At 50.5% G+C, this 21,655-nt stretch overlaps 3 protein-coding genes across 3 annotated transcripts; all 3 read right to left on the bottom strand.

The window, feature by feature from the left end:
• Positions 1 to 847: 847 nt before the first annotated feature.
• On the bottom strand, positions 848 to 7,803 carry fads6 (fatty acid desaturase 6). Its single transcript, XM_048988241.1, has 6 exons — positions 7,290 to 7,803; positions 5,899 to 6,065; positions 4,792 to 4,972; positions 3,915 to 4,102; positions 3,101 to 3,280; positions 848 to 1,858 (listed from the first exon to the last, which is right to left on the bottom strand). The coding sequence occupies exons 1-6, from the start codon at positions 7,534 to 7,536 to the stop codon at positions 1,709 to 1,711; spliced, it is 1,113 nt and encodes a 370-aa protein (XP_048844198.1). The 5' UTR covers positions 7,537 to 7,803; the 3' UTR covers positions 848 to 1,708.
• A 2,498-nt stretch (positions 7,804 to 10,301) lies between these two features.
• Positions 10,302 to 15,293, bottom strand: LOC125716072 (Usher syndrome type-1G protein-like). The gene is made up of 4 exons (XM_048988307.1): positions 15,057 to 15,293; positions 12,845 to 13,265; positions 11,824 to 12,651; positions 10,302 to 11,069 (listed from the first exon to the last, which is right to left on the bottom strand). The coding sequence occupies exons 1-4, from the start codon at positions 15,242 to 15,244 to the stop codon at positions 10,302 to 10,304; spliced, it is 2,205 nt and encodes a 734-aa protein (XP_048844264.1). The 5' UTR covers positions 15,245 to 15,293.
• A 1,731-nt stretch (positions 15,294 to 17,024) lies between these two features.
• Positions 17,025 to 17,915, bottom strand: LOC125716071 (sialidase-4-like). Its single transcript, XM_048988306.1, has one exon. It carries the CDS (start codon positions 17,913 to 17,915, stop codon positions 17,025 to 17,027), a length of 891 nt encoding a protein of 296 aa, XP_048844263.1.
• Between the last annotated feature and the right edge of the window lie 3,740 nt (positions 17,916 to 21,655).

Genomic DNA, 21,655 nt, shown 5'->3' with positions numbered 1-21,655 from the left:
AACAGCTCTTTCCGAGCTATAATCTGGGTTTCAGTTTATCACTGGGATTTCAGTTACTACTTGAAATAAATGTTTTACTTCTAGCTGTTTCTAATGTGATATATATTATTTGTAAACGGACTAAGTAATAATTTTTGTTATGAAACCTCTAAAGCTGTACAGGTGTATCCTTGAAAGCAAATGAGCCAAAAATATATTAATTTTGATCTATGAAACGCATCAGGCCCACTGATAGATAAGGTTACCCTCTCTGAGTTATGGTCTTTGCTGCTGCTTAATTCAGGTGCTCAACACTGACCCCTGGTGAAGACGTTTAAATTCCCTTTTTTATTTTATTTTATCTGTCTTTAATGATGTAGGTTTCACCCAGAGCAAGTGAACTTTGTTTAATGGCCAATCGCTGAAACACATGAAGACGTTGGTCTCGTTATACAAATATGATGTAATCTGCTCATTTTAATGTCACCCGATAATGATCAAGATGAAACTGTAAATGAGAATGTTGACATTTTTATTGTATTACTACTCCATTATGTCCGTTTTTTTTTTGTCTACCGAACACGAAAATGTGACTTTTCTTGTTGTCCATCCATCCATCCATCCATCCATCCATCCATCCATCCATCCATCCATCCATCCATCCATCATCTAACCAATAACCATGGTCAGGAAATGGGACACAATTCTGGGGTACTACCAGTTTGTCAGCTTTGTTACGTTAAACAAAAGAATGCAAAAAAGCTAAGTAATGAAAATTTCCTGGACTTAAGTATCCATACTAAATCCCTACTTATACTATGTTGGATGCCATTAAACATCGCATGACAATTGATGAAAACAGACAGAATAGATTTAAATGTTTATTTAGTTTAATTACTGTCGAAAACATACAGTTGTTTAAGATAGACAAATTAGTCTTAAAAATTTTCAGCTCGTTAGTGCATTAATCCAGTGGTCATCGTTGAAAATGTATTACACAACACGATTAATTTATCTGAATTAGTATATTTTCTCTTTATAGCTGTAGATCTAGTAAAAGCTAAACATTTCTGGGATAATTAAAGCTCTTGCGTGTAACTTAGTGGTTACGTAGTCGACATCGTTTAATGAAGTTTGCGGACATCGCCGTCATAGTTTAGCACATAGCCGTCTGCTGTGCTTGCTTTTCATGCCGAAGGCTGATCGTTCAGCACGTCTGTGCTCTGCGTAAATAAAACACCAAGCGAGAAATGAAGCTCTGCTGCTGATCAAAGTGCAGATTAGTATGTGAAAGCAGCATTTCACTGTGGCCAAAGGTGCGGGTGGGATCCCAGAACGCCGTTACCCTGCCTAGATAAACCACAGTCAACACTCTACATCTTCTCATTCTCTTAGTGTGAAGTATTTCTCCAAGAAAGCCTCAAGCCAAGAAGGTTCTAAACTAGAAGACCAGCAACAGGAAGACAAATGGATGTAGCAGTCGCCCGTGTCACATGACTGACACTCAAGCATAAGGAAGACAAGCCGCTGTCGATAAAAGGCAACAGCAGGTATCAACATCCTAAAGGACCCCAGTGAAGAAAATGTGTAATTGGGCAGCACTGTGGACGAATCGGCGGGCTCCAGCAGTCTGCTGTTAAGAGTTCGTGTTAGTCTTTTGGATTCAGTCTGAGCTACATTCATTGCTTGTGCTATTTCTGTACCCTGGCAGGGGCGAGACCCTATGCTCCTACTGCACACCGACCAGCTCTGTGATGGGGGGTGCAAACACCATCAGCTCCTGGTACTTGTGGAAGAACAGGTGCAGCCGTGACAGGTAGCTGTCCTCCTGATATGGCAGCTTCTTCTCCTTTAAGTATTTAGACACGATGGGTTTCACCTGGGGGGGGGGGGGTGGGGGTAAACAGAACAGAGGGAATATCACACGTAAGGGAGGACAATGCAGACCACTCAGCTTCTCTGGCTTTTCAGTATCGAATTTGCGAGTGATTGATTTCCTCAGAGCCCTTGCTCAGCAGTTCCTATACGCCTTTCATTAGTAGCAGGAGCCAGACTCTCTGTTCTGACCAACACTTAGTACGTATTAATCAGGGCAGAACCTTGGCCCGAAGCTCAGGAAGTGTAAGCCTGAGATGTCGGACTGAAGCAGCAGGAGTCATTTCTGTTAACAAAGAAGAACAAAGTAACCAAAGATCTGCCAAAGAAAGAGAACCTTCTGGAATGAGACTAGACTCCATCGCAGATCTAAACACCTGGAACCCCATCAATGTGACCGAATCCTACATTTCCCTCGATTCCACTTCACTGTACACAGATATACAATTTTACTTTTATTATCTTTTATACTTCATCGACACGATGGTACTTTTAATTACGATTTCGTAATTAAAAATTCTACCTTTCAAATTCTAACCAAGAAGGTGTAGTTGCTAAGCAACAGTTGCCAGCTGTATCCATAGCGATGTGATGATTAGCACTGCACTCCATGATCTGGTAGCCTCTCTGGGCCTGGTTTTAACTGAATAGTAAAGAATCAACACGGCTGAGTGTAACTTTGTAGAGGAGGACTGTGAATGGCCGGACCAACTCCTGAAACTGAAAAGGAATGGTGGGGGATTGATTTTGAAACAGCGAGGCCATGATGCCTGGTAATAAATTCCGAGGAGGTTGAGCTGCCTCTCGCATGCTTGCTTTTCAGCAGCGAGTTCAAAGTAGCATCTGAGCAGTTGAAAAATCAAAGTTTAAAAAGATGCTGACATAAGGCTATTGCTGCTGCAGTGAGATGTGGGTGTGCTTTTGGCTGACAGCAGCCCAGAGAGCTTAACTGTTGCCTCTCTGCTACCCAGCTTGGTCTCATTACTGTGAAATGGTGTTTCTAAATGATGGTGTCTCTTTCTGTGATGGTCTGCCATCCCATCCGGCACGATGATGGCCAGGAGCCCTGTGCATCCTAGGGTAGGTTCCTAGCCTCGAGTCTCAGTTCCTGCCGTGCAGATCTTTGCTTCAACCATCTGCTGTTGCACCCTTAATCTACCAAGAGACCATGGAAATCTGAACCGCAGACACACAAGAGCTTCATCCGGAATGCAGGTGCAGCTTCAGACTGTAGGGGGCGCCCTACCTTCAGACACATGTTGTCGGACAGGGAGGGGAAGAGGTGGTGCTCCACGTGGCAGCTGATGAGCGAGTGGCCGAAGGTCCAGTCCAACAGCGGGTTTCGGGGCAGATTCAGGACCCCGTAGGTCATCTGGTAGATCCGCTTTGGTCGGTTGGTCGGGGAGAACATGGACAGGCCGATGTGCTGCGAGAACGGAGGCAAAAGGAGAAGGAGGGGGATGGGAGGAGGTGCAATGAGGAGGGCAAGCCCAGGGGCTGCATGAGAGTGTGTCATGGAAATATCACACACACATCTAATACACTCACACACACAAACATCCAAGCATGCGCACGTATCTCACAAGGAAACACACGCACACAGTTGGTGCAGAGATCAAGCCAGCAGGCTGCTGGATGGTTGCCATGGTGACATACATACACGTATACAGGCACACACACACACACACACACACACAGCGGGATAGTTCCCCTCTGTCGCTCTGGTCCCAAACAATGACTGATTCTTCTAAAGCGTCTTGTTTCCAGATCAAGGGGAATGTTTTTCTGCTCAGCGTTTTGAAGCTGCAGAAATACACAAGCGTGTACAATGGAGTTTAGTCTGAAAGCCCGGCGTGGAAATTCCAGGGTGGTGATGCTGAGCCCAGCATCTGAGCTGTGGGAAAAAAGCTTCAAGGAAAAGGACCGGAAAGCTGGGACATAAGAGTGAGGAGGAAGATCTCCACCAAAAATGACATTACCGCTGGCTGGGACACTGACATACCGCTGCACAGCTCCCAGTAACCAGGAGCTAACCACGGTGACCAGGACTAGCTGCCCACCTGGAAGATGTTGACGTGGATGTAGGGCACAGAGAACAAAGCCCGGCAGACGAGCATGCAGAGGAGAGCGCCGCCCGGAGACCGGAATCCAGAGGCGTTGAGCAGCAGCCAGTACTGGGAGTAGAGCCCCAGAGCCACCATCAGGACTGTGCGCAGGGACTGGGCTGCAGACTGGCGTCTCAGCTGGCCTAGGGGGGCAGGATGGAGGGCAAGGAGGTCAGGATGGAGGAGCGCTGGGGGCCGAGGCCAGCTCTCTGCATTCCACTTATTGCCTGGAGTGCCAACGGAGGTGGGAAGCCATTTTATGGATATCTGAGCACTGAGCTCTCGCCTGAGGATGCATGGGATGGGTACAAAGGTCAACACAGCCCCCTGCGCTGTTTGCACCCCCCCCCCCCCCACACACGAACCCGAGCAATGAGCAACGGCATTTAATGACCTAGACCTCAAGCTGTACGAGGAACGTATACAGGGGCACTGGGCCCAGCAGAAAGCTGATTGGCCCCTGGAGTGCCCCCTCCCCTGGCACTCACTGCCTTATCATTGGTTGAGCCCCCTGTATGAATTATGGCCCCTCTAATGCTCCCCCTCCCTAACAAATCGTGTGTAATAAATGTCTGGCTCGCTGTTACATATCCTCGCTTACATTGTCTCCTGGTTTCCTTTGTATTTTAGAAACATGTTACTAAGAATCAATTGAATTACAAAATTATGCTCTTTTATAATAAACTGCATGAGCACACTGGGCACAATAAAAGTAAATAAGCCAGCTATAATTCACTTCTGTGGCCTGAATTAAACATGTGCCACAGTGCGACATCACCTCCTTACATTCACTACCTCCCCACCATATTGCACAGACGCCCCCTGCTGGTACCTAGCGCCACCACGGGGGTGATGATGGGCACGGCCAGGGGGGCGACGAACAGGTAAATGCTGCGTGGCAGGAAGGGCAGGCGCCAGGTGCTGGAGTCGCCCAGGCCGATGACATTGGTGTGAGCGTGGTGCATCTTCACGTGGGCATGGACCCCCACCCTGGCTGTGAAGGAGCCGCATACCTGGAGAGAGAGGGACACTCAGGTGGGAATTAGCCTCAGGACATGCAGACAGATACACTGGAAGTAATGATAGACAGACGGACAGGCAGGCAGACAGATGGACAGGCAGACAGATGGACGGACGGACAGACAGGCAGACAGATGGACAGGCAGGTAGGTAGACGGACAGAGAAACAGACAGACATGTAGGCAGACACACAAGGACAGACATTATAATGAGACGAGAGGAAGCCGACAGAGACAACAAGGATTATAATGATACTACAGCTGACAAATAGACGGAGGCTTTGAAGTAAAAATAGAGACCGGATGGAGACTGTGTCTGATTTTCTGTAGCTCACAGATCAACACAACAGCTGTGAGGTAAGCCACGCCCCCACACAGACTAACATGCAGAGATGAACCCCGGACTTTGACGGGAGCCAGTGGGATCAGCTGGGCTGCACAGCAGTGGATAGATCATTCTAAGCACAGCACTACATAGACAGGTGAGAGGAAATATGTGGGTCAGAGCGCAGGATTGACCAGCATGCAGATCCCCTGGAGCTGGGGGGTACGGGCTGAGCTCTGGAGCTCAACGTCGGCACCAGCCAACCAGCCCTGGGATTCAAACTAATGACCTTCTAATCACAGGCACACACCCCAACAGACAGAGTTACACACCAACCGCCCCCCCCCCCCCCAAAAAAAAAAAACAAAAAACGAGAAAGAATAATTATTAGATATAAACAGTTTAGCTAACAGAGAGCCCTTTTCTTAATGGAAAGGTTGTGTCTTCTCCATATTCAGAACATTCCGGCAGCAGTGGGCACTGAACTCAGATCATCAGCCATTTGTGCCATCAGACCATTTAAAACTGTAACTGGGAGACAGTGGAGGGCCAGCCTCACGGCTCCCTTTGCTGCCGGTCTAATCCTTCTGCTCACCTCGATGAAGAAGACGGCCCAGAACTCCCCCCAGGCCTGGGACTCGCTTAGGGCCCCGTGGCTGGCCAGGTGGGTGCCCTTCACGGTGATGACGGCGTGTGCCGCCCCCATCAGCAGCATCCCCAGGGAAAACAGCAGGATCTGGGAAGAGCTCAGCAGCAGGAAGGCTGGAACAGAGATGGGCAGATGTATGTGGAGATGTGGTGTAGAGGGACACACATGTCATCAGAAGAAGAGGGAAGATGCCCAGGAAAGAGTAGGGATGTGATGTGGTCTCTCACAGACGGACAGCAGGTTTTGTTGGCCTGGAACTGGGAGTTTAACTGCAGAACAGCCAGAGGAACAGGGTCACATCCTCCCAGCTTCAAGGCTAGCATAACATAAGTGGTTGGAAGATAGTCTCATGCTACAGTATTTCACTGTGCTTTCAGTGGGCATCTCCTCAGGGCACAGTAGGTTGGGAACAATGCATGAGTTTCTACATTAGATTGAGCTTAATGTTTTATCTATATTTTAATAAACAAAAGAGATAATTCCCACCTAACCTTCTACTTAAGAGACACGCAAAAACATACAGACAGACAGACACGTGCACACATGCACACACACACACACACACAAACACACACACGGACGGACACACACACACACAGACATACAGACAGTCACACACAGACAGACAGACACGGACACACACAAACACACACACACAAACACACACACGGACACACACACACACAGACAGACACGTGCACACACACACACACACCCTTTTAAGGCTGGGTATTGCATGCTTGTCCCAGCATCTGGGATTTTCACGGGAGCCTGTCAGGTGGACAAGTGGGGGGGGGGGGTGCAGAGGGACTCAGTCCTATCTATGAGAACTTGAGAGAGTCTGAGGTGGAGCTGGAAGCCTGCGTTTCCTGGCTTTCCAAAAATTATTCCCAAACATCCCTCTGCAGGAGAGCCGGCGAGTCCCCGGAGTCCCCGAGCCTCTCTGTCCGGCTCTCACACGGGAGCCCGGGCCGCCGCCGCGAACAGAACATCCAGCGCTGCTCCTACACCAACGCAGGAGCACAGCTACATTTCAGGACTCACGTTACGACCTGAAATAGCACCGGACAGAAGGATGATACCCCAGAGACTAAATAGAGATGGATTTCTGTCCCCCTACCCACCCGGTGCATCAAGCTGCGTTACCACAGAATTATATTAGACCCAGAGTGTCCCAGTGAGACCAGAAGCGGACTGCGTACTGACATTGTTGTACTGCAGACCTATACTTCATACGTCACCCCTGGTAACCAAATAATGCTTAAGGATATACATCCTGCCTACCTGTGACCTTCGCTTCAGTGCTGGAATGTGGGGGGTGGGGCAGGGGGTCCTACCTGGCGGCAAGCAGATGAACGCCGCAGTCAGAATGGCACAGTCGAGTCCCCGCCTCTCCCACCAGCTGCTCCGGCGGACGACCGTCTGCACCTGTCGGGTTAGCTCCATCATCAGCGACTCGCGATCGGCCGCCTCCGCCACCTTGCCCTCCCCCGGGGCCCCCCCATGCTGGAACGGGGTCCGCTCGCCATCCTCCCAGGGGTCATCGACCGCATCCCGGCGACACTCTTCTGGAACGTTCTGCATGCTCAGCGCAGCGCGCTGTCCTTGCGTATGTGAGCGCTGGCGACGGCACAGACGTCCCGGCAGCGGCGCGGTATCTGACAGGAGCACGGAGCGTGGCTCCCCCTCCCCCACCAGCCAAGGCCGCACTGCAAAGCCCCCGCCGGTGAGCAGATCCGGCTCTGCAGGGAGCTCGGCTGTCCTCCCAGAACCTTGCGCAGTGAGGGACGCTGCGGATTCCTCCCTCTTCACGTACAGAGCACGTGCTGAGAGCTCCGTCCATCTGCAGGACCAGTTTTGCTACCCCTCCACCCCCCCCCCCCATCGATCCTGAGCCCCTCATGAATACTGCATGTGCCTCCCCCCACTCCACCCGCCCACTCCCCTCTCCTCCCTTCATCCTCCTCTCCTTGGCAGACAGCCTGGAAAGTGGGAGGGACAGGGGACAAGGAGGAGAGGACCTGCAGAAACTCCTTCGGGGGGGGAACAGTTTCTTTCAGCAGGGAGGGGAGGCTGGACTGAAAGAAGGAAAATGAGACAGAGAGCAGCCTGGCGTCATGTGACGGGATGGACACCTTTGGCCCAGTGCCAAGCGAGAGACCCCCCTCGTGGGCAGGAGGCACAGGGGGATATCCAAATCCACTCACTGGTATTAAGAGCAAAAGTGCCATGGCAACCAGCCCTCCTGCCTGACCCCTGAGACCCAGGTCCAAAATTGGGGGAGGGGCTAATAAATTCTGACCAATCGGGGGATAGTTTGTTGCTGTACAGTCTTTTTTTCCCCTTTAGCAGTTTGGAAAACAGAACAATAAGCGCTCCTCTTCATTTGCTATAACAAAAGACATTTGATACAGTGACATTAACTGGTCACAAAGGCCGCGGCAAACATGAACAGTCTACACTTGGAGATCATATTTGCTTCCAAACTGCTTTCAAGCTCCTGGTCATAAAATTACATAAAAATGTTTGAAATCGCAACATCATCCACTACCTTCCCATCTCTGAACAATATTTTCCTTTAATTCACTTATCAGAGGCTTTTATCCAAAGCGACGTACGATTTGGGTTAGCCAGTCCCTGGAGTAACATCACAGCTCAGGTTACGCCTGAACGAGAAAGACAGTCATCACCTTCTCACGAGTTTTTTTTTTTTTTTTTTTACTTTAATGTGCAGAAATACTGGCAGGAGCAGAGAGGACGAGTAAAAGGGTGAAGGTGAAGAAGATAGGGGGCGGATCAAAGGTGTGGAGCCTGCAAAAACACCACCTTATGAATGAGGACCGAGCACCATGCCCTGGGCCATCGGTGAGGCCATCGGTGAGGCCATCGGTGAGGCCATCGGTGAGGCGAAGTCACCTCACTGCCTAATGCTGAGTCAGCGCCTGCCCGCTTCGACAGCGTGGCATCCCAACGGCGTACGGGCACAGGGTTACATCGCTCACCTCATTTGTGCCTCTGTGTAAGCATGCGGCGGTCAGAACTTAAATAACCGTTTGAACACATGGACAGGAGAAAGAACAGCATATTAGTGCTGAGTGCGGGAAAGCTGGGGCACGGGGACTAGGTTAGAAGAGGCAGGAAACTCGGCCAGCACTGACGTCAGGTGACCAACATGGCATCACATGACAGAGACAGTATCATGTGACCAACATGGCATCTCCCTGCCCATCACTGTGACCTTGATGTGTTGTAGCCCTTCACATTAGAGCTGTCAAAAAGATTTCCTTATTGATATGGCAGAAGGGAGTCAGTGCATAGCAGATGACAGTGAAAACTAAGTGACTGTGTGTGGAGTTAGTTCACCCCCGTGTGGGGGCGTGGCTTATTGGCAGAGTCTCCGGTTTCCTTCCGCTGTTCAGAAACATGCAACTTAAATGTCTTAAATTGACCGTGTGCGTGACCCTGCAATGGCTGGATGGGTCCTGCCTTGTGGCAAATGCAATGTATCTGTTGCATTACATGCGCTTACTCGATGGACCGTCAGGTTATTCCATAGATTGCTCGATTATTGATGTACATTGACCAATAACGACAGCCCTGGGTTTTGTAAGATTCTGCATCGGATCCGCAGTCCCACCCGTGACCGTGGGCAGCGATTCAGCCGAAGACGCTTCCAGTTACCGCTAAACAATCGAAATGGGTGGAGCCAGTGTTGGGGGGTGGCATCTGAACTCCAGTCGACCTCGTACAGATGACCCCCCTCCAGGCAAACACATACACAGACCAAACTGTAGGGTAAAGACTACAAATAAAACACTTGCATGCGCTTTTAATAATAATAAATTCATTTGATTCTAATGTGCACAGAGCTCCCTGCTGTGTGATCCAATGCATCTGAAGATATATGAGATAGTTAAAGGTCTTTGAGGGGACCTGGGTGCTGTCATGTCCACCAGAGGGCTTGGATAAAACACTAATCCCAACATGACGATCTTAACCCCTACCTAACCCTAACCTAACCTCTACCTAACCCTAACCCTAACCTAACCCCTACCTAACCCTAACCTTAACCTAATCTCTACCTAACCCTAACATAACTCCTACCTAACCCTAACCTAACCCCTACCTAACCCTAACCCTAACCTAACCCCTACCTAACCCTAACCCTAACCATAAGTAAGCAAACTAAATGCGAGACTTGGCATTTCTATTTTTTTGGCAGCATTCACAGGTATTTATGGGGACCTGAAATATGGTCCCCACAACATAAGAAACATTTTATTTTATTACACTGTGGGAGACATTAACCCTAATCCACACACAGACACACACACACAGACACACACTCCTCACAGTTTTGTGTCCTTTAGTTCGCCAGGGTCCTGCAGTGCCTCTTGTCTCCGTCGGCAACCTTCCATGATTTTCCGACGGGGTCCCAGTGGGATGTCGACTCCCTCGAGGTCGTGGTCGGAGGAAAGCAGCAGGACATCCAGGGTGATCTTCTCCTGCTGGAACACGGGCAGGAATTCACTGGCTCCCCATGCAACCAGGAAGGCCTCCAGAGGGGAGGCATCATCACCGCTGGCATCCTCCCCTAGGCTCAGCCGTGACTCCCACGGCGCCTCCCTCTGGTCCTCCTCCAGGAGGTAGCTGTCCAGGCTAGGGGAGCGCCGCAGCGCCGGCCCGGTCCCCACCATCCTGCGGCCCAGCACAGTGGCTCCGGTCCCCGCACCAGGGCAGTAGGTGCGTCTGAACATCACGGTCCCCAGTCCGGGCCGGTTGAAAAGCGATTCGTAGCCCAAGTCCATCCTGGCCTGCCAGCCGACCTGCTCGGCCACACAGACGCCTGGGTCACTCACGGCGCGGGACATGACATCACTGTCACCAAAGGGGAACCCGTCACAGGCTCTGGGGTGAAACAGGGAGTCCCTGGGGCACATGTGGGAAGGGAACATGACATCATATGCACTGGTGAGCCCAGATGGGGAGGGGGAGTCCTCAGGCACAGCAAAGGCCCCCACCACCTGCTTCCTCCTCCGCAGAATCTTCTGGATCTTGGCCTTGCCCTTGGCGATAGACTGCAAGGTGGCCTGCAGAAAAGGAGGGGAGTCAGCTTGCTGCAAAGTGAATTTACATTTACATTTATTTTTGTTTAGTAGATGATTCTGCCTAAAGCGACATACAAGCTGTGTGTGTGTGTGTGTGGTGTGTGTGTCAAGGAGAGCAGGATGGGATCAGCAAAGAGAAGCATTCCAATGTACTCCTGCAAATACAGGAACATTCCTCCTTTCACACATACATACCGGCAAGGAGTCGGCTAGGCAGGAGTGCAGCTAGGCTGAGCTTCCAGTCAAAACCCAATAAAAGTCACACATGCAAAGCAGGTGGCGGTTAAAGGGCTGGACCAGGAAGCAGCAGGTTCTCTGTCTGGGGGACGCTGCTGTTATACCATCGAATTAAGTCCTAATTCTACTATGATGAATAGTCGCTGAAAAAGTGGGGGTGAGCCTGTAAGCTACTGTGAAGCAAAGGAGGGGAAACAGAGAAAAATGGAAGATGGCAACGCTGACTGGAAAATGAAGGACTTTGTAGTGAGAGACCTTTCTGACCTTCCCATGCGGGCTTGGAATTGAATGATTGCAGGTTCGAATCCCCGACCAGCAAGGCATCACTGAGGAACCCTGATCAAAGTACCATCCCCCTCCCCCCCCAAGCACTGCTCCCCGGGCACTGAATTAGCTGCCCCCTGCTACGTCACAAAAAGTCACATATGGGTTAAATGCAGGGGACACATTTCATTGTTGTGCACGGTGTACTGTGGCGCATCACAAAAAAAAAAACAAATGCACGCAGGGGGACACGCAGGGAGACACGCAGGGGGATACGCAGGGGGACACGCAGGGAGACACGCAGGGGGATACGCAGGGGGACATGCAGGGAGACACGCAGGGGGATACGCAGGGGGATATGCAGGGAGACACGCAGGGGGACACGCAGGGGGACACGCAGGGAGACACGCAGGGGGATACGCAGGGAGACACGCAGGGGGATACGCAGGGGGATACGCAGGGAGACACGCAGGGGAAAACGCAGGGGGACACGCAGGGGGATACGCAGGGGAATACGCAGGGAGACACGCAGGGGAAAACGCAGGGGGACACGCAGGGGGATACGCAGGGGGATACGCAGGGAGACACGCAGGGAGACACGCAGGGGGATACGCAGGGAGACACGCAGGGGGATACGCAGGGGGACACGCAGGGGGATACGCAGGGGGATACGCAGGGAGACACGCAGGGAGACACGCAGGGGGATACGCAGGGAGACACGCAGGGGGATACGCAGGGGGATACGCAGGGAGACACGCAGGGGAATACGCAGGGGGATACGCAGGGAGACACGCAGGGGGACACGCAGGGGGATACGCAGGGGGATATGCAGGGGGACACGCAGGGGGATACGCAGGGAGACACGCAGGGGGACACGCAGGGGGACACGCAGGGGGATATGCAGGGAGACACACAGGGGGATACGCAGGGAGACACGCAGGGAGACACGCAGGGGGATACGCAGGGAGACACGCAGAGGGACACGCAGGGGGACACGCAGGGAGACACGCAGGGAGACACGCAGGGGGATACGCAGGGGGATACGCAGGGGGATAACTGAGCGACATAGCGACTGACCTTCCCTCCACATCTGATTTAATTAGAAAATGGCCATGTCCTATCAACATCCCTGCCATGAAAACACATAGAACGCATGTTCTTCATTTGTGGAGTCAAGTGGTGTGTCTTTGGCTCCCCCTGCTGGATGTTCAGTGCAATTACCAGTGACAGAAAAGGCTGGGTGAGAGTAAGCAGAGGGTTCAGACGGTAGGCGGTCGGCTGACCTGGGAAAGGGAGGTTCTGGAGGTCGTGATGCCAAAGGTCTTGCTGCTGGTGTAGCTATAGAAGCTCAGGTAACCTTGCCCACCCCAATAGTCATAACGTTCCAAGAGTTCTGGGTGCTCATGCCACGCGTCCTGCCCGGCGCGGGTCCGGCGCTGCATGGCGCGCTCCGCCCGCTCCTTCAGCTTACCCACCAGCTTGGGGTTCAGCCCCTCCTGCCTGGCTGCCACTGAGTCCAGGTAACGCACGCAGTTCATGTGGCCCCGCGAGGCCGCCACCTCCAGGGCAGTGTGGGAATCGTTGTCCAGGCACCAGACATTAATGCCGAACGACACCAGGAAAGAGACGCAGTTCAGGTGACCGTTGGCAGCTGCCAGGTGGAGTGGGGTGCTGCCCCAGATGTCACACTTGTCCAGGTCACCCCTGTGCAGGCAAGGTGGGGAATGGGGGGAGGAGTGTGGGTGGAGCAACAATCACAAAGATGATATTTAAGGAGATCCTTAAGAAAAAGCTCAGAATTAATCGGCCGCTGGAGCCGATAAGGGCGGCCAGGGTCCCACGTCGAGGCTCGAAAGGCGGCGGCCATTTTCACTGCCAGGCCCCGCCCTTAAGAATGAGCAGGGACCTTCTTACAGCGTCTTCTGTCTCGTCTCTATGTACCACAGGAAAACCCGTCATATCTGAGGTCACAGGATCGTGAAAAGATATCGCATGTTCTCACTTAGGTGTGGAAAGGGCTGGTCCAAAGGGGGGGGGGGGGGGGAGGGGACTCTCCACACTTCACCTCTTTGGATAAAGCAGAGGAACCCAAACTGGCTTGAAGATATGTGGACTTATCTGGCCTTTGAAACGCTGGGCAATGCAGCCTCTCCTGTTTCCATACAGCTTAGCGCTGAGAAGGGGCTCTGCTGGTCACTGCTGGCACAGTACTGAGGTCTTGGTGTTGGGGGGTCTCTCTCCCAATCAGGTACCCTCCCTAAACCCCCATGTCGGCGATCGCCACGTCTGATATTTGCCCACCCAGCTTTGCACCTGGGCAGGCACTGTGAAGGGTGCGGCCAGATCTCTCAAACGAAGAGGGGGGTACAGGTCACTTTCCCCAATCTGGTGACATTCGAGAGACCAATTGCATCTATGGCCCTCTGCTCAGGTGTGACACATCGCAGTACTTACTGCGCGCCTCCTTATCGCAGTCACGACTCCGTGACACCAAGAGCCCTTCTCAGTCACCTTTTTCAGGCCCGAGCTGTGCAGCGCATACCTGATCTACAAGCCCACTAAGCATAACCCAATATAAATATCCTAGAAACAATATATATCATTTCCATGGGTTTAATTGGCTGATTGGTTGGTTTAATTGGCTTAATTGGGCCATTGAAAGAAGGACCTCAATGCTTCTTCAGAAGACTGAGGCAAACAGTCCCCTCTCACGGGAACAGGGGGCGGCGCCCCACCCACCAAGTCACCTTTATGCTCAATTTGCTCTCTATTAAAATTCAAACGCCAGTGGTTTGTCACCATGGGGAGTAATTGGAAATCGTGTCCTCCACGGTTGATGATAAATCCTGGACTCGTGTGAGTAAACACATCCATCAGGTTAAGGCGGCCAGCTGTGCCCAGTGCATTTAGCCAGATCGCCCTTCCGTCCGCTATTAAAACGGCCTTTAAACGTCAACATAGATCTGCAGGGGGTTGCGTTAGATAATTCAGCGATGTGGGTCAGTCTCCCTCCCTTATTTAACCTGTTTTGACCACGTAGGTTCTTGCTGACTTTAGTAGAGATGGACCCTCACGCGCCTCACTTGTTTGTATTCACCATATTTAACACTAATTCAGACTTAAGTACAACATTCAAAGCAAACACGCTGATCCATGTCTGTCCTTCTTAAAATATTTAGTACCATGACTAAAACATTCTTTCCAACCGTTGTGATTAAAGTTAATAATTATCACAATGGATTTTCCATTTTGCTATATTTTTATCATCGTTCTAACCACCGTCTGTTCCGGATAATGATAATTATTCGATAGTTTATTTGCTTGAAGTAAATTCTGCGGTTGTGTCACAAATTAAAAATGTACCTATTATATTACGGGACACTAAAGTGCGATCCTTAAACTAACAGCAGAATGAGAAAATCATCAAGCAGCTCCTCCAAAAGACGGGGGAGGTTCTGGCCCGGTTCGGCTCCCTGAGCGCCCCCATACACTCACCCTTTCCCCGCGATGAGGCGCAGTGCCGCCAGATTGCCGTGATAGGCGGCCCAGAGCGCCGCTGTCATGCCGTCTTCGCCCGGGCACTTTAGGTCCCTGCGCGTCGCCTCCTTCAGCAAAGCCAGGTGGTCGTCCCGGGCCGCCCTCCGGTACCTGTCGCTCACGGCTCTGGCACACTTGTGCATCATATATATGCTGTCGCGGGAGAGACCCGGAGGCTGTGACTGAATGATCGCGGGTCCCTGCACCTCTGAGCCCAAGGCGGTTTGGGGCGCCCAGGATGCAGGAGACGCTGCGAGCGGTTTGGGGCGGCGAAACACACCCATGCTGATGGCAGACGGCGCCGCCTCGCGTTTCTGTAACAATGCAATGCAGAAAACGGTCTACGTTTCATTTTAATATAGCAAACGTCAATTTATTCCTGCGCAATATATAGCATCGACTCCCTTACCGTTAAAAATCGGGAACAAAATGCTCACCGATTGAAGTGTAACAGTCTTTTAAAAATCTGTTATGGTATGCAATCAGCAGGGGAACATCAAGAGAATGTTCAATAAATGTAATTGGAGGCAGTGGCCCTTGGGTTTGTGTTGTTAGAATTTTACCCTTTGGGGGGAAATAAGTGGGGGCCACTGGTCTACAGAAACTATGCATAACATTTTAATGCGTTTAATGTTATATGTTATATGGGTATCACCCCTGGTATAGAAATACTGATGTGTGAGGTGAGTGGTAATATACTCGTGAAATACTCGTTTTGGACTGGGGGGGGTTGGCACTGTTGCCTCACACCTCTGGGACCCGGGTTCGAATCTCACATGTGTGCGGAGTTTGCATGTTCTCCCCATGTCGTCGTGCGGTTTCCTCCGGGTACTCCGGTTTCCCCCCCCAGTCCCCCCCCCCAGGAGAACATGCAAACTCCGTGTGAGGTGTGAGGCAACAGTGCTAACCACTGCACCACCATGCCGCCCCCTACCTTAGCTACTCATGTCTGCTAAAAGCCCAGACCTAAAAGCTTATAATAAAATGGGCTATATTTTATCTGATTAACTGATTGACAAATATGTTGTTAGGCCTATTTAATTAATTTAAAAAAATAATAATAATTGTTGTTCCGTGTTCCATGTTCTGTCATCTATTTATTCATTTAATTTTTCTTGTTTTCCTGAACTTTTCGCTATGGTATCTGTCAGGATCGCTGGGGTAGACGAGCAGGCTGGACGCGGGGAAGGATGAGGCAAGCGGGCGAGAATGAAGGAAACGGTGTTTTATTGGGAAGACGGGGCAAACGGCGAGGAACAATACAGCACATATCATCAGTGACGGACCTTCAGCCGAGAAAGACGTGGACCGATATACATAAGACAGGGCGAAATAACAGGGAACAGCCGGGCACAATCGGGGAAGCGCACATAGGTGATGAGGGGGCGTGGCACACACGAGGATCGGACGAGCTGGGCGTGACAGTATCGTTTCTGTATCGGTATCGAAATATTTTTGGCAGGTATCGCATCGAAGTCATGATTTTGGTATTGTGACAACACAAATACACACATTTTATTGGTTGATTAGTTCCCACATTCCTGCTTTGCTTTTGTTTACTGTGTACAATCCTATTCTCCTTCTATCTGCTGTAAGTTGTTAACATTCATTTATCGCGCTGGACAGATTTACTGGATCCTCTTGTAGATCTATTTTTAATCGTGTTTTATTTCATTACCTTTTATGTCTATATATGTAATATTATTTCTATTTTACTCTTTCTGATAATTATCAGTTTTCTTTTCGTTCTAGGTATTCCTCTTATTTAATTTGATTTCTTTTGTCTCTTTATCTTAAACAGAGTTTCATCGTTTCTGTAAAGCACTTTGGGCTACATGTATGTATGAAAAGTACTATACAAATAATAGTTATTATTATTAAGGAGATATGGTACGAAAGAACAGATTAAGATAGAGATGGTCAGACCTAGACTCTCTCGCCAGCAGCCTTCAGCACATCATGAAGGTCAAAGCACAGCAGAGCGATCTGCTCAATCTCTTTGTTCTCACCGCACTCCACCAGACAGGCGAAGAAGCCGTAACTGGCACAGAACGCCAGGTCAGAGTATCCGCTGGGCCCGGGGTTCAGCACCAAGGGCTGCTCCCAGCTCGACTGCTGGAAGGGGTTCTTGTTCAGGTAGATGCCCAGGTCCAGCCTGCCCTTGGTACTGGTGGGATGGGAGAAGAGCAGCCAGCACTTGGTGCCTGAGCCTGCATGGGATTCTGGCCCAGGAAGGCTCACCACGCTGCCCTGGCACCCGGCCCACGGCTCTACCAGCTCTGGAACCAAGTGGGACTCCGTGAAGCTGACCTCTTGGCTTTTCCCCCAAGCCTCCAGCCTATACTTTTTGTACTTGCTTCGGGCGTTGCAGTACAGGTATGTTTGGCCCTTGTCGTCCACAATCTCAGCCATCTCGCACTCCCCAGATTCTTCTTCAATTTTCTGACTCAGCTTCCAATTCTTACCCTTGTCGTCGCTGTAGAAGTAGAAGGCATGAGGCTGGGCAGTAAGTGGGTTCCTGTTGGTCCCAGGGTACCTGTAGGCCGGAATCACCAGCCTCCCACTCGCCAGCTGGATGCCGTGTCCGGGCCCCACAGCAAACGTGGCCCACTGGGCAATCTCCGCTCCGATCGCAATCTCAGTCAGATCGTTCACGGAGCTCCAGCTCTGCTCTCCCTCTTTCCTGGTGACACAGCAAAGCCTGGCAGCGTTTTTACCAGTTATAATCTGCTGCTGTTCTGATATCCCATTCTTAACGCAGATGAAGAAGAGGAAGATCGTTTTGGAGCTTTTCTCATACACCGGGCAGGGGTTCATGGTGCGATAACCTGGCAGACCTGCTGAATTCACCCTTTGTAAGGGAGACCACTGAGGGGGGAGGTATTAAAGTGTTACAAGGTTGCTCAGAAAATACGTGGGTAAAACAGGGCACCTAAGAGTGTCCCTCCCGATCTGAAAATACGAGTGGGGGTGCTGCTCCCATTACCTCAATGGTTTTATCGGGGGATACCTTCCCCTCCCGGCAGGCGAGACTCTTCGCATGATTATCAGATGGAGAGGTACGCTCCTCTGCAAAGGCCAGCAATGTGTGACTGTCCTCAACATAGATCAGTGATGGGATCCTGTAAACCAGGCCCTCAGGAGTCTTCTGGAAAATCGGTGTTTTCTCTGAAGGAGTTTCCTTACATGTAGAAAGAGCCATGACTGGGTTATATGCCGGAAATCTGCGGTAAAAGTGGCAGAAGAGAAAATGTCAACATCGTTTAGAACACCTTGACTTTACTGTAAAAAAATAACTCCCATCAAATTTACAGATTGAATAAAAATACACAATGCAAAAAATACATGTACCGGATCAAATATGGACACTGAACGATATTCTTAAGTATTTACATGTGTTGAAAGGTTAAAACGGCATGTAAGACGAAGACATTCATACATACATACATATACTATAAAACCAACCAGAGGAACAGACGAGAGACAAAGGTATCTCATAAAACTATGCACGTTTCCTGCATAAAGTCCACTTTATAGAAACACACAGCTCCTCCTCCCACTGGATCAAGCACGTGAGACCTCCCACTGTCAGGCGTGTGGATCATTCAGATAATCACGGGTGGATCTCCCACTGTGAGGTGTGTGGATCATTCAGAGAATCACGGATGGATCTCCCACTGTCAGGCATGTGGATCATTCAGAGAATCACAGATGGATCTCCCACTTTCAGGCGTGTGGATCATTCAGAGAATCACGGATGGATCTCCCACTGTCAGGTGTGTGGATCATTCAGAGAGTCGCGGGTGGATCTCCCACTGTCAGGCATGTGGATCATTCAGAGAATCACGGATGGATCTCCCACTGTCAGGCGTGTGGATCATTCACAGATTCGCGGGTGGATCTCCCACTGTCAGGCATGTGGATCATTCAGAGAATCACGGATGGATCTCCCACTGTCAGGCGTGTGGATCATTCAGAGAATCACGGATGGATCTCCCACTGTCAGGCATGTAGGTCATTCAGAGAATCGCAGGTAGATCTACCACTGTCAGGTGTGTGGGTCATTCAGAGAATCACGGATGGATCTCTCACTGTCAGGCGTGTGGGTCATTCAGAGAATCGCGGCTGGATCTCCCACTGTCAGTCATGGGAGGCATTCAGAGAATAATTCCAAAAAAATGAAATACAAATTACCCTTTACTTTACTTTGACATCCGCCTATGTAACATTTCTGTTATGTTCTTTTTTGAAATCAGTGGAAACACAGACTGGTTCTCAAAAGGCACCAAGACAGAACCAGCCCAGCACCAGTTCTGTGCTCGTGTCAGGGTCAACACCTATCTGTCGACGTCTTTCATGTTCTCTCCATTTGGCCGTCCTGTCCTCCCTGTCCTCAGTGTCTTTAGTATGCTCCCCCCGCTCCCCAGATGGCCGCATGGCTCAATGAGCTGAGCATGCGGCTACCTGTAAACTCCTCTGTCGTGACTAGTGCACCTACAGGGCGTGACCGGTGTCCATAACGAGAGTCGTGCATCTGCAAGTTTCTAAAACACGGGGCTTAAATACCATTTAACAATGTGCCACTGACTCAGTTTTCTTGCTGCCAATGCTGCCAGCCACATCACACTTAAAGAACACTCCTAAGAGCAATCTTGTTATCTTGACTCTGCGTGTGCATGAGAATGAGCAAAGCGCTGCTACGAAACTAGCAAAACCACTTTGCACCATAGGGCCCGATAAATAGAAGGATCCTTCTTGCACACAGTAAACAGATTTATCCTCCAGACGCAGCCCTTCAGGTAATGGACCCTCCCCAAATTTCCATCTTTTTCCAGCTCCCGAGGTAAGGCACACTTTACCATAATGTCTACAGACCTGTTGGGGTAGACTGGGCTACTTTGGAAACTTGCAGCGATTATTTTCGATTTTTCTACAAGCGAACTGCAGGGTCTGAGTAACGGTGGGGAAAAGACCAAGTTGTTTTGAGGAGAAGTTTGAGCAGCTTACTCATGGGTGGCTGTTTTTGCCGTCTAAATGCCACGTCGGCTGATTGTGTTATCAAAGTTTCAGATGATGAACCGCCGTTAAACACGAATCACGAATGGTAGTTAAAGGTGTCTCTGGAGTACAGAGTCCTGAAGGAACTGAGAGTGCTTGGTATTGCAATTTATCAAACCAAGACTCCGATTATGATGCACTTTTCATAATAGCAGCCCAGAATTTAGAGGCATTACTAAGTGGGGCACTGACATGATGTACCAGAAAGAGGTCTACCAGTGTTTTCTTATCTCTGTTATTTGATATAATTCTTTAACTGTCTGTTTAGTCTAATGCCGTAAAAAGTTAGATATCGGATCACTGAGCTCTTGCCCGATGATGCATGGGATGGGCACAAAGGTCAACACAACCCCAGCACTGATTGCACCCCCCCACACACACGAACCCGAGCAATGAGCAACAGCATTTAATGACCTAGATACAGGGGCACTTAGCCCAGCAGAAAGCTGATTGGCCCCTGGAGTGCCCCCTCCCCTGGCACTGACTGCCTTATCATTGGTTGAGCCCCCTGTATGAATTATGGCCCCTCTAATGCTCCCCCTCCCTTACAAATCGTGTGTAATAAATGTCTGGCTCGCTGTTACATATCCTCTCTCACATGGCACCTCTGAGCCCAAGGCGGTTTGGGATGCTGGAGACGCTGCGAGCGGTTTGGGGCGGGGAAACACACCCATGTAGGCTTAAATACAAGTTTTGAGTGCTAGTGTCGTTGCTCTTAACAAGGGAAACTTGTTCATGGCTGCCACAGTCTGCGATATTTCTAACTGTTGTCACGCCCCCGATGGGAGGGGAGCCTGCAGTAGGGGGGATTTGGCTCTCTGCCCCTCCCGCACCATAAAACGACACGCTGGCAACCTCACCATTGTGAAGTATTGTTGCCAGATGTGCGGAAATGAACATTCCAATCTCCATTCTCCTAGTCTTCCGTCTGGCCCATGGTATCTCGACTCGCCTGTTTCCACTCTGCTTGTTCCTGCCCTTCCTGTCCTGACCCAGCCTACCCTGGTCTACCTACTCCTGCCCAGCCTGCCTGGTGGTCCCACTCCCTACCTCGTGCAAACTCAGCTACAGACCTTCCTGGATCTCCTCTCTTGATCATGTCTCTGACCTTGCAATTATGATTTGGTTGCCTAGTCTCACGAATAAAACCTTCGGTCTCTTGCACTGGGGTCCCCCGTCATCTCTGGTCTCCTGTCTTGATATGGTGTTTCTCCAGTTGTGGGTATGGAACATTTCAAAGTCAAGGGAAAACTGGGTGAAATGCAGAGTCTGTCCAACGTGGGACCATCAAGCCTGTACTCCAGGAGGAGCTCAATACACCTGTCACCATGGTGATTGTGATGGTGTCAGGGTCGGCTCCTGTTGTCTCAGTCTTTTGTGTCCCTTCCCTGTTTGGCCAGCAGGTGTCGCTGGCCATCCTGTCTCTCCTGTCAGTCTTTGTGTTTCCCCAAGTCCCTATTAGCCGCATGGTTCAACATGTTGCGCATGTAGCTACCTGC

Source organism: Brienomyrus brachyistius, chromosome 20 (genome assembly GCF_023856365.1).
Source record: "Brienomyrus brachyistius isolate T26 chromosome 20, BBRACH_0.4, whole genome shotgun sequence".
NCBI lineage: Eukaryota > Metazoa > Chordata > Actinopteri > Osteoglossiformes > Mormyridae > Brienomyrus > Brienomyrus brachyistius.
The sequence above is the reverse complement of the archived record's forward strand: the minus strand, read 5'-3'. Positions and strand labels throughout refer to the sequence as shown.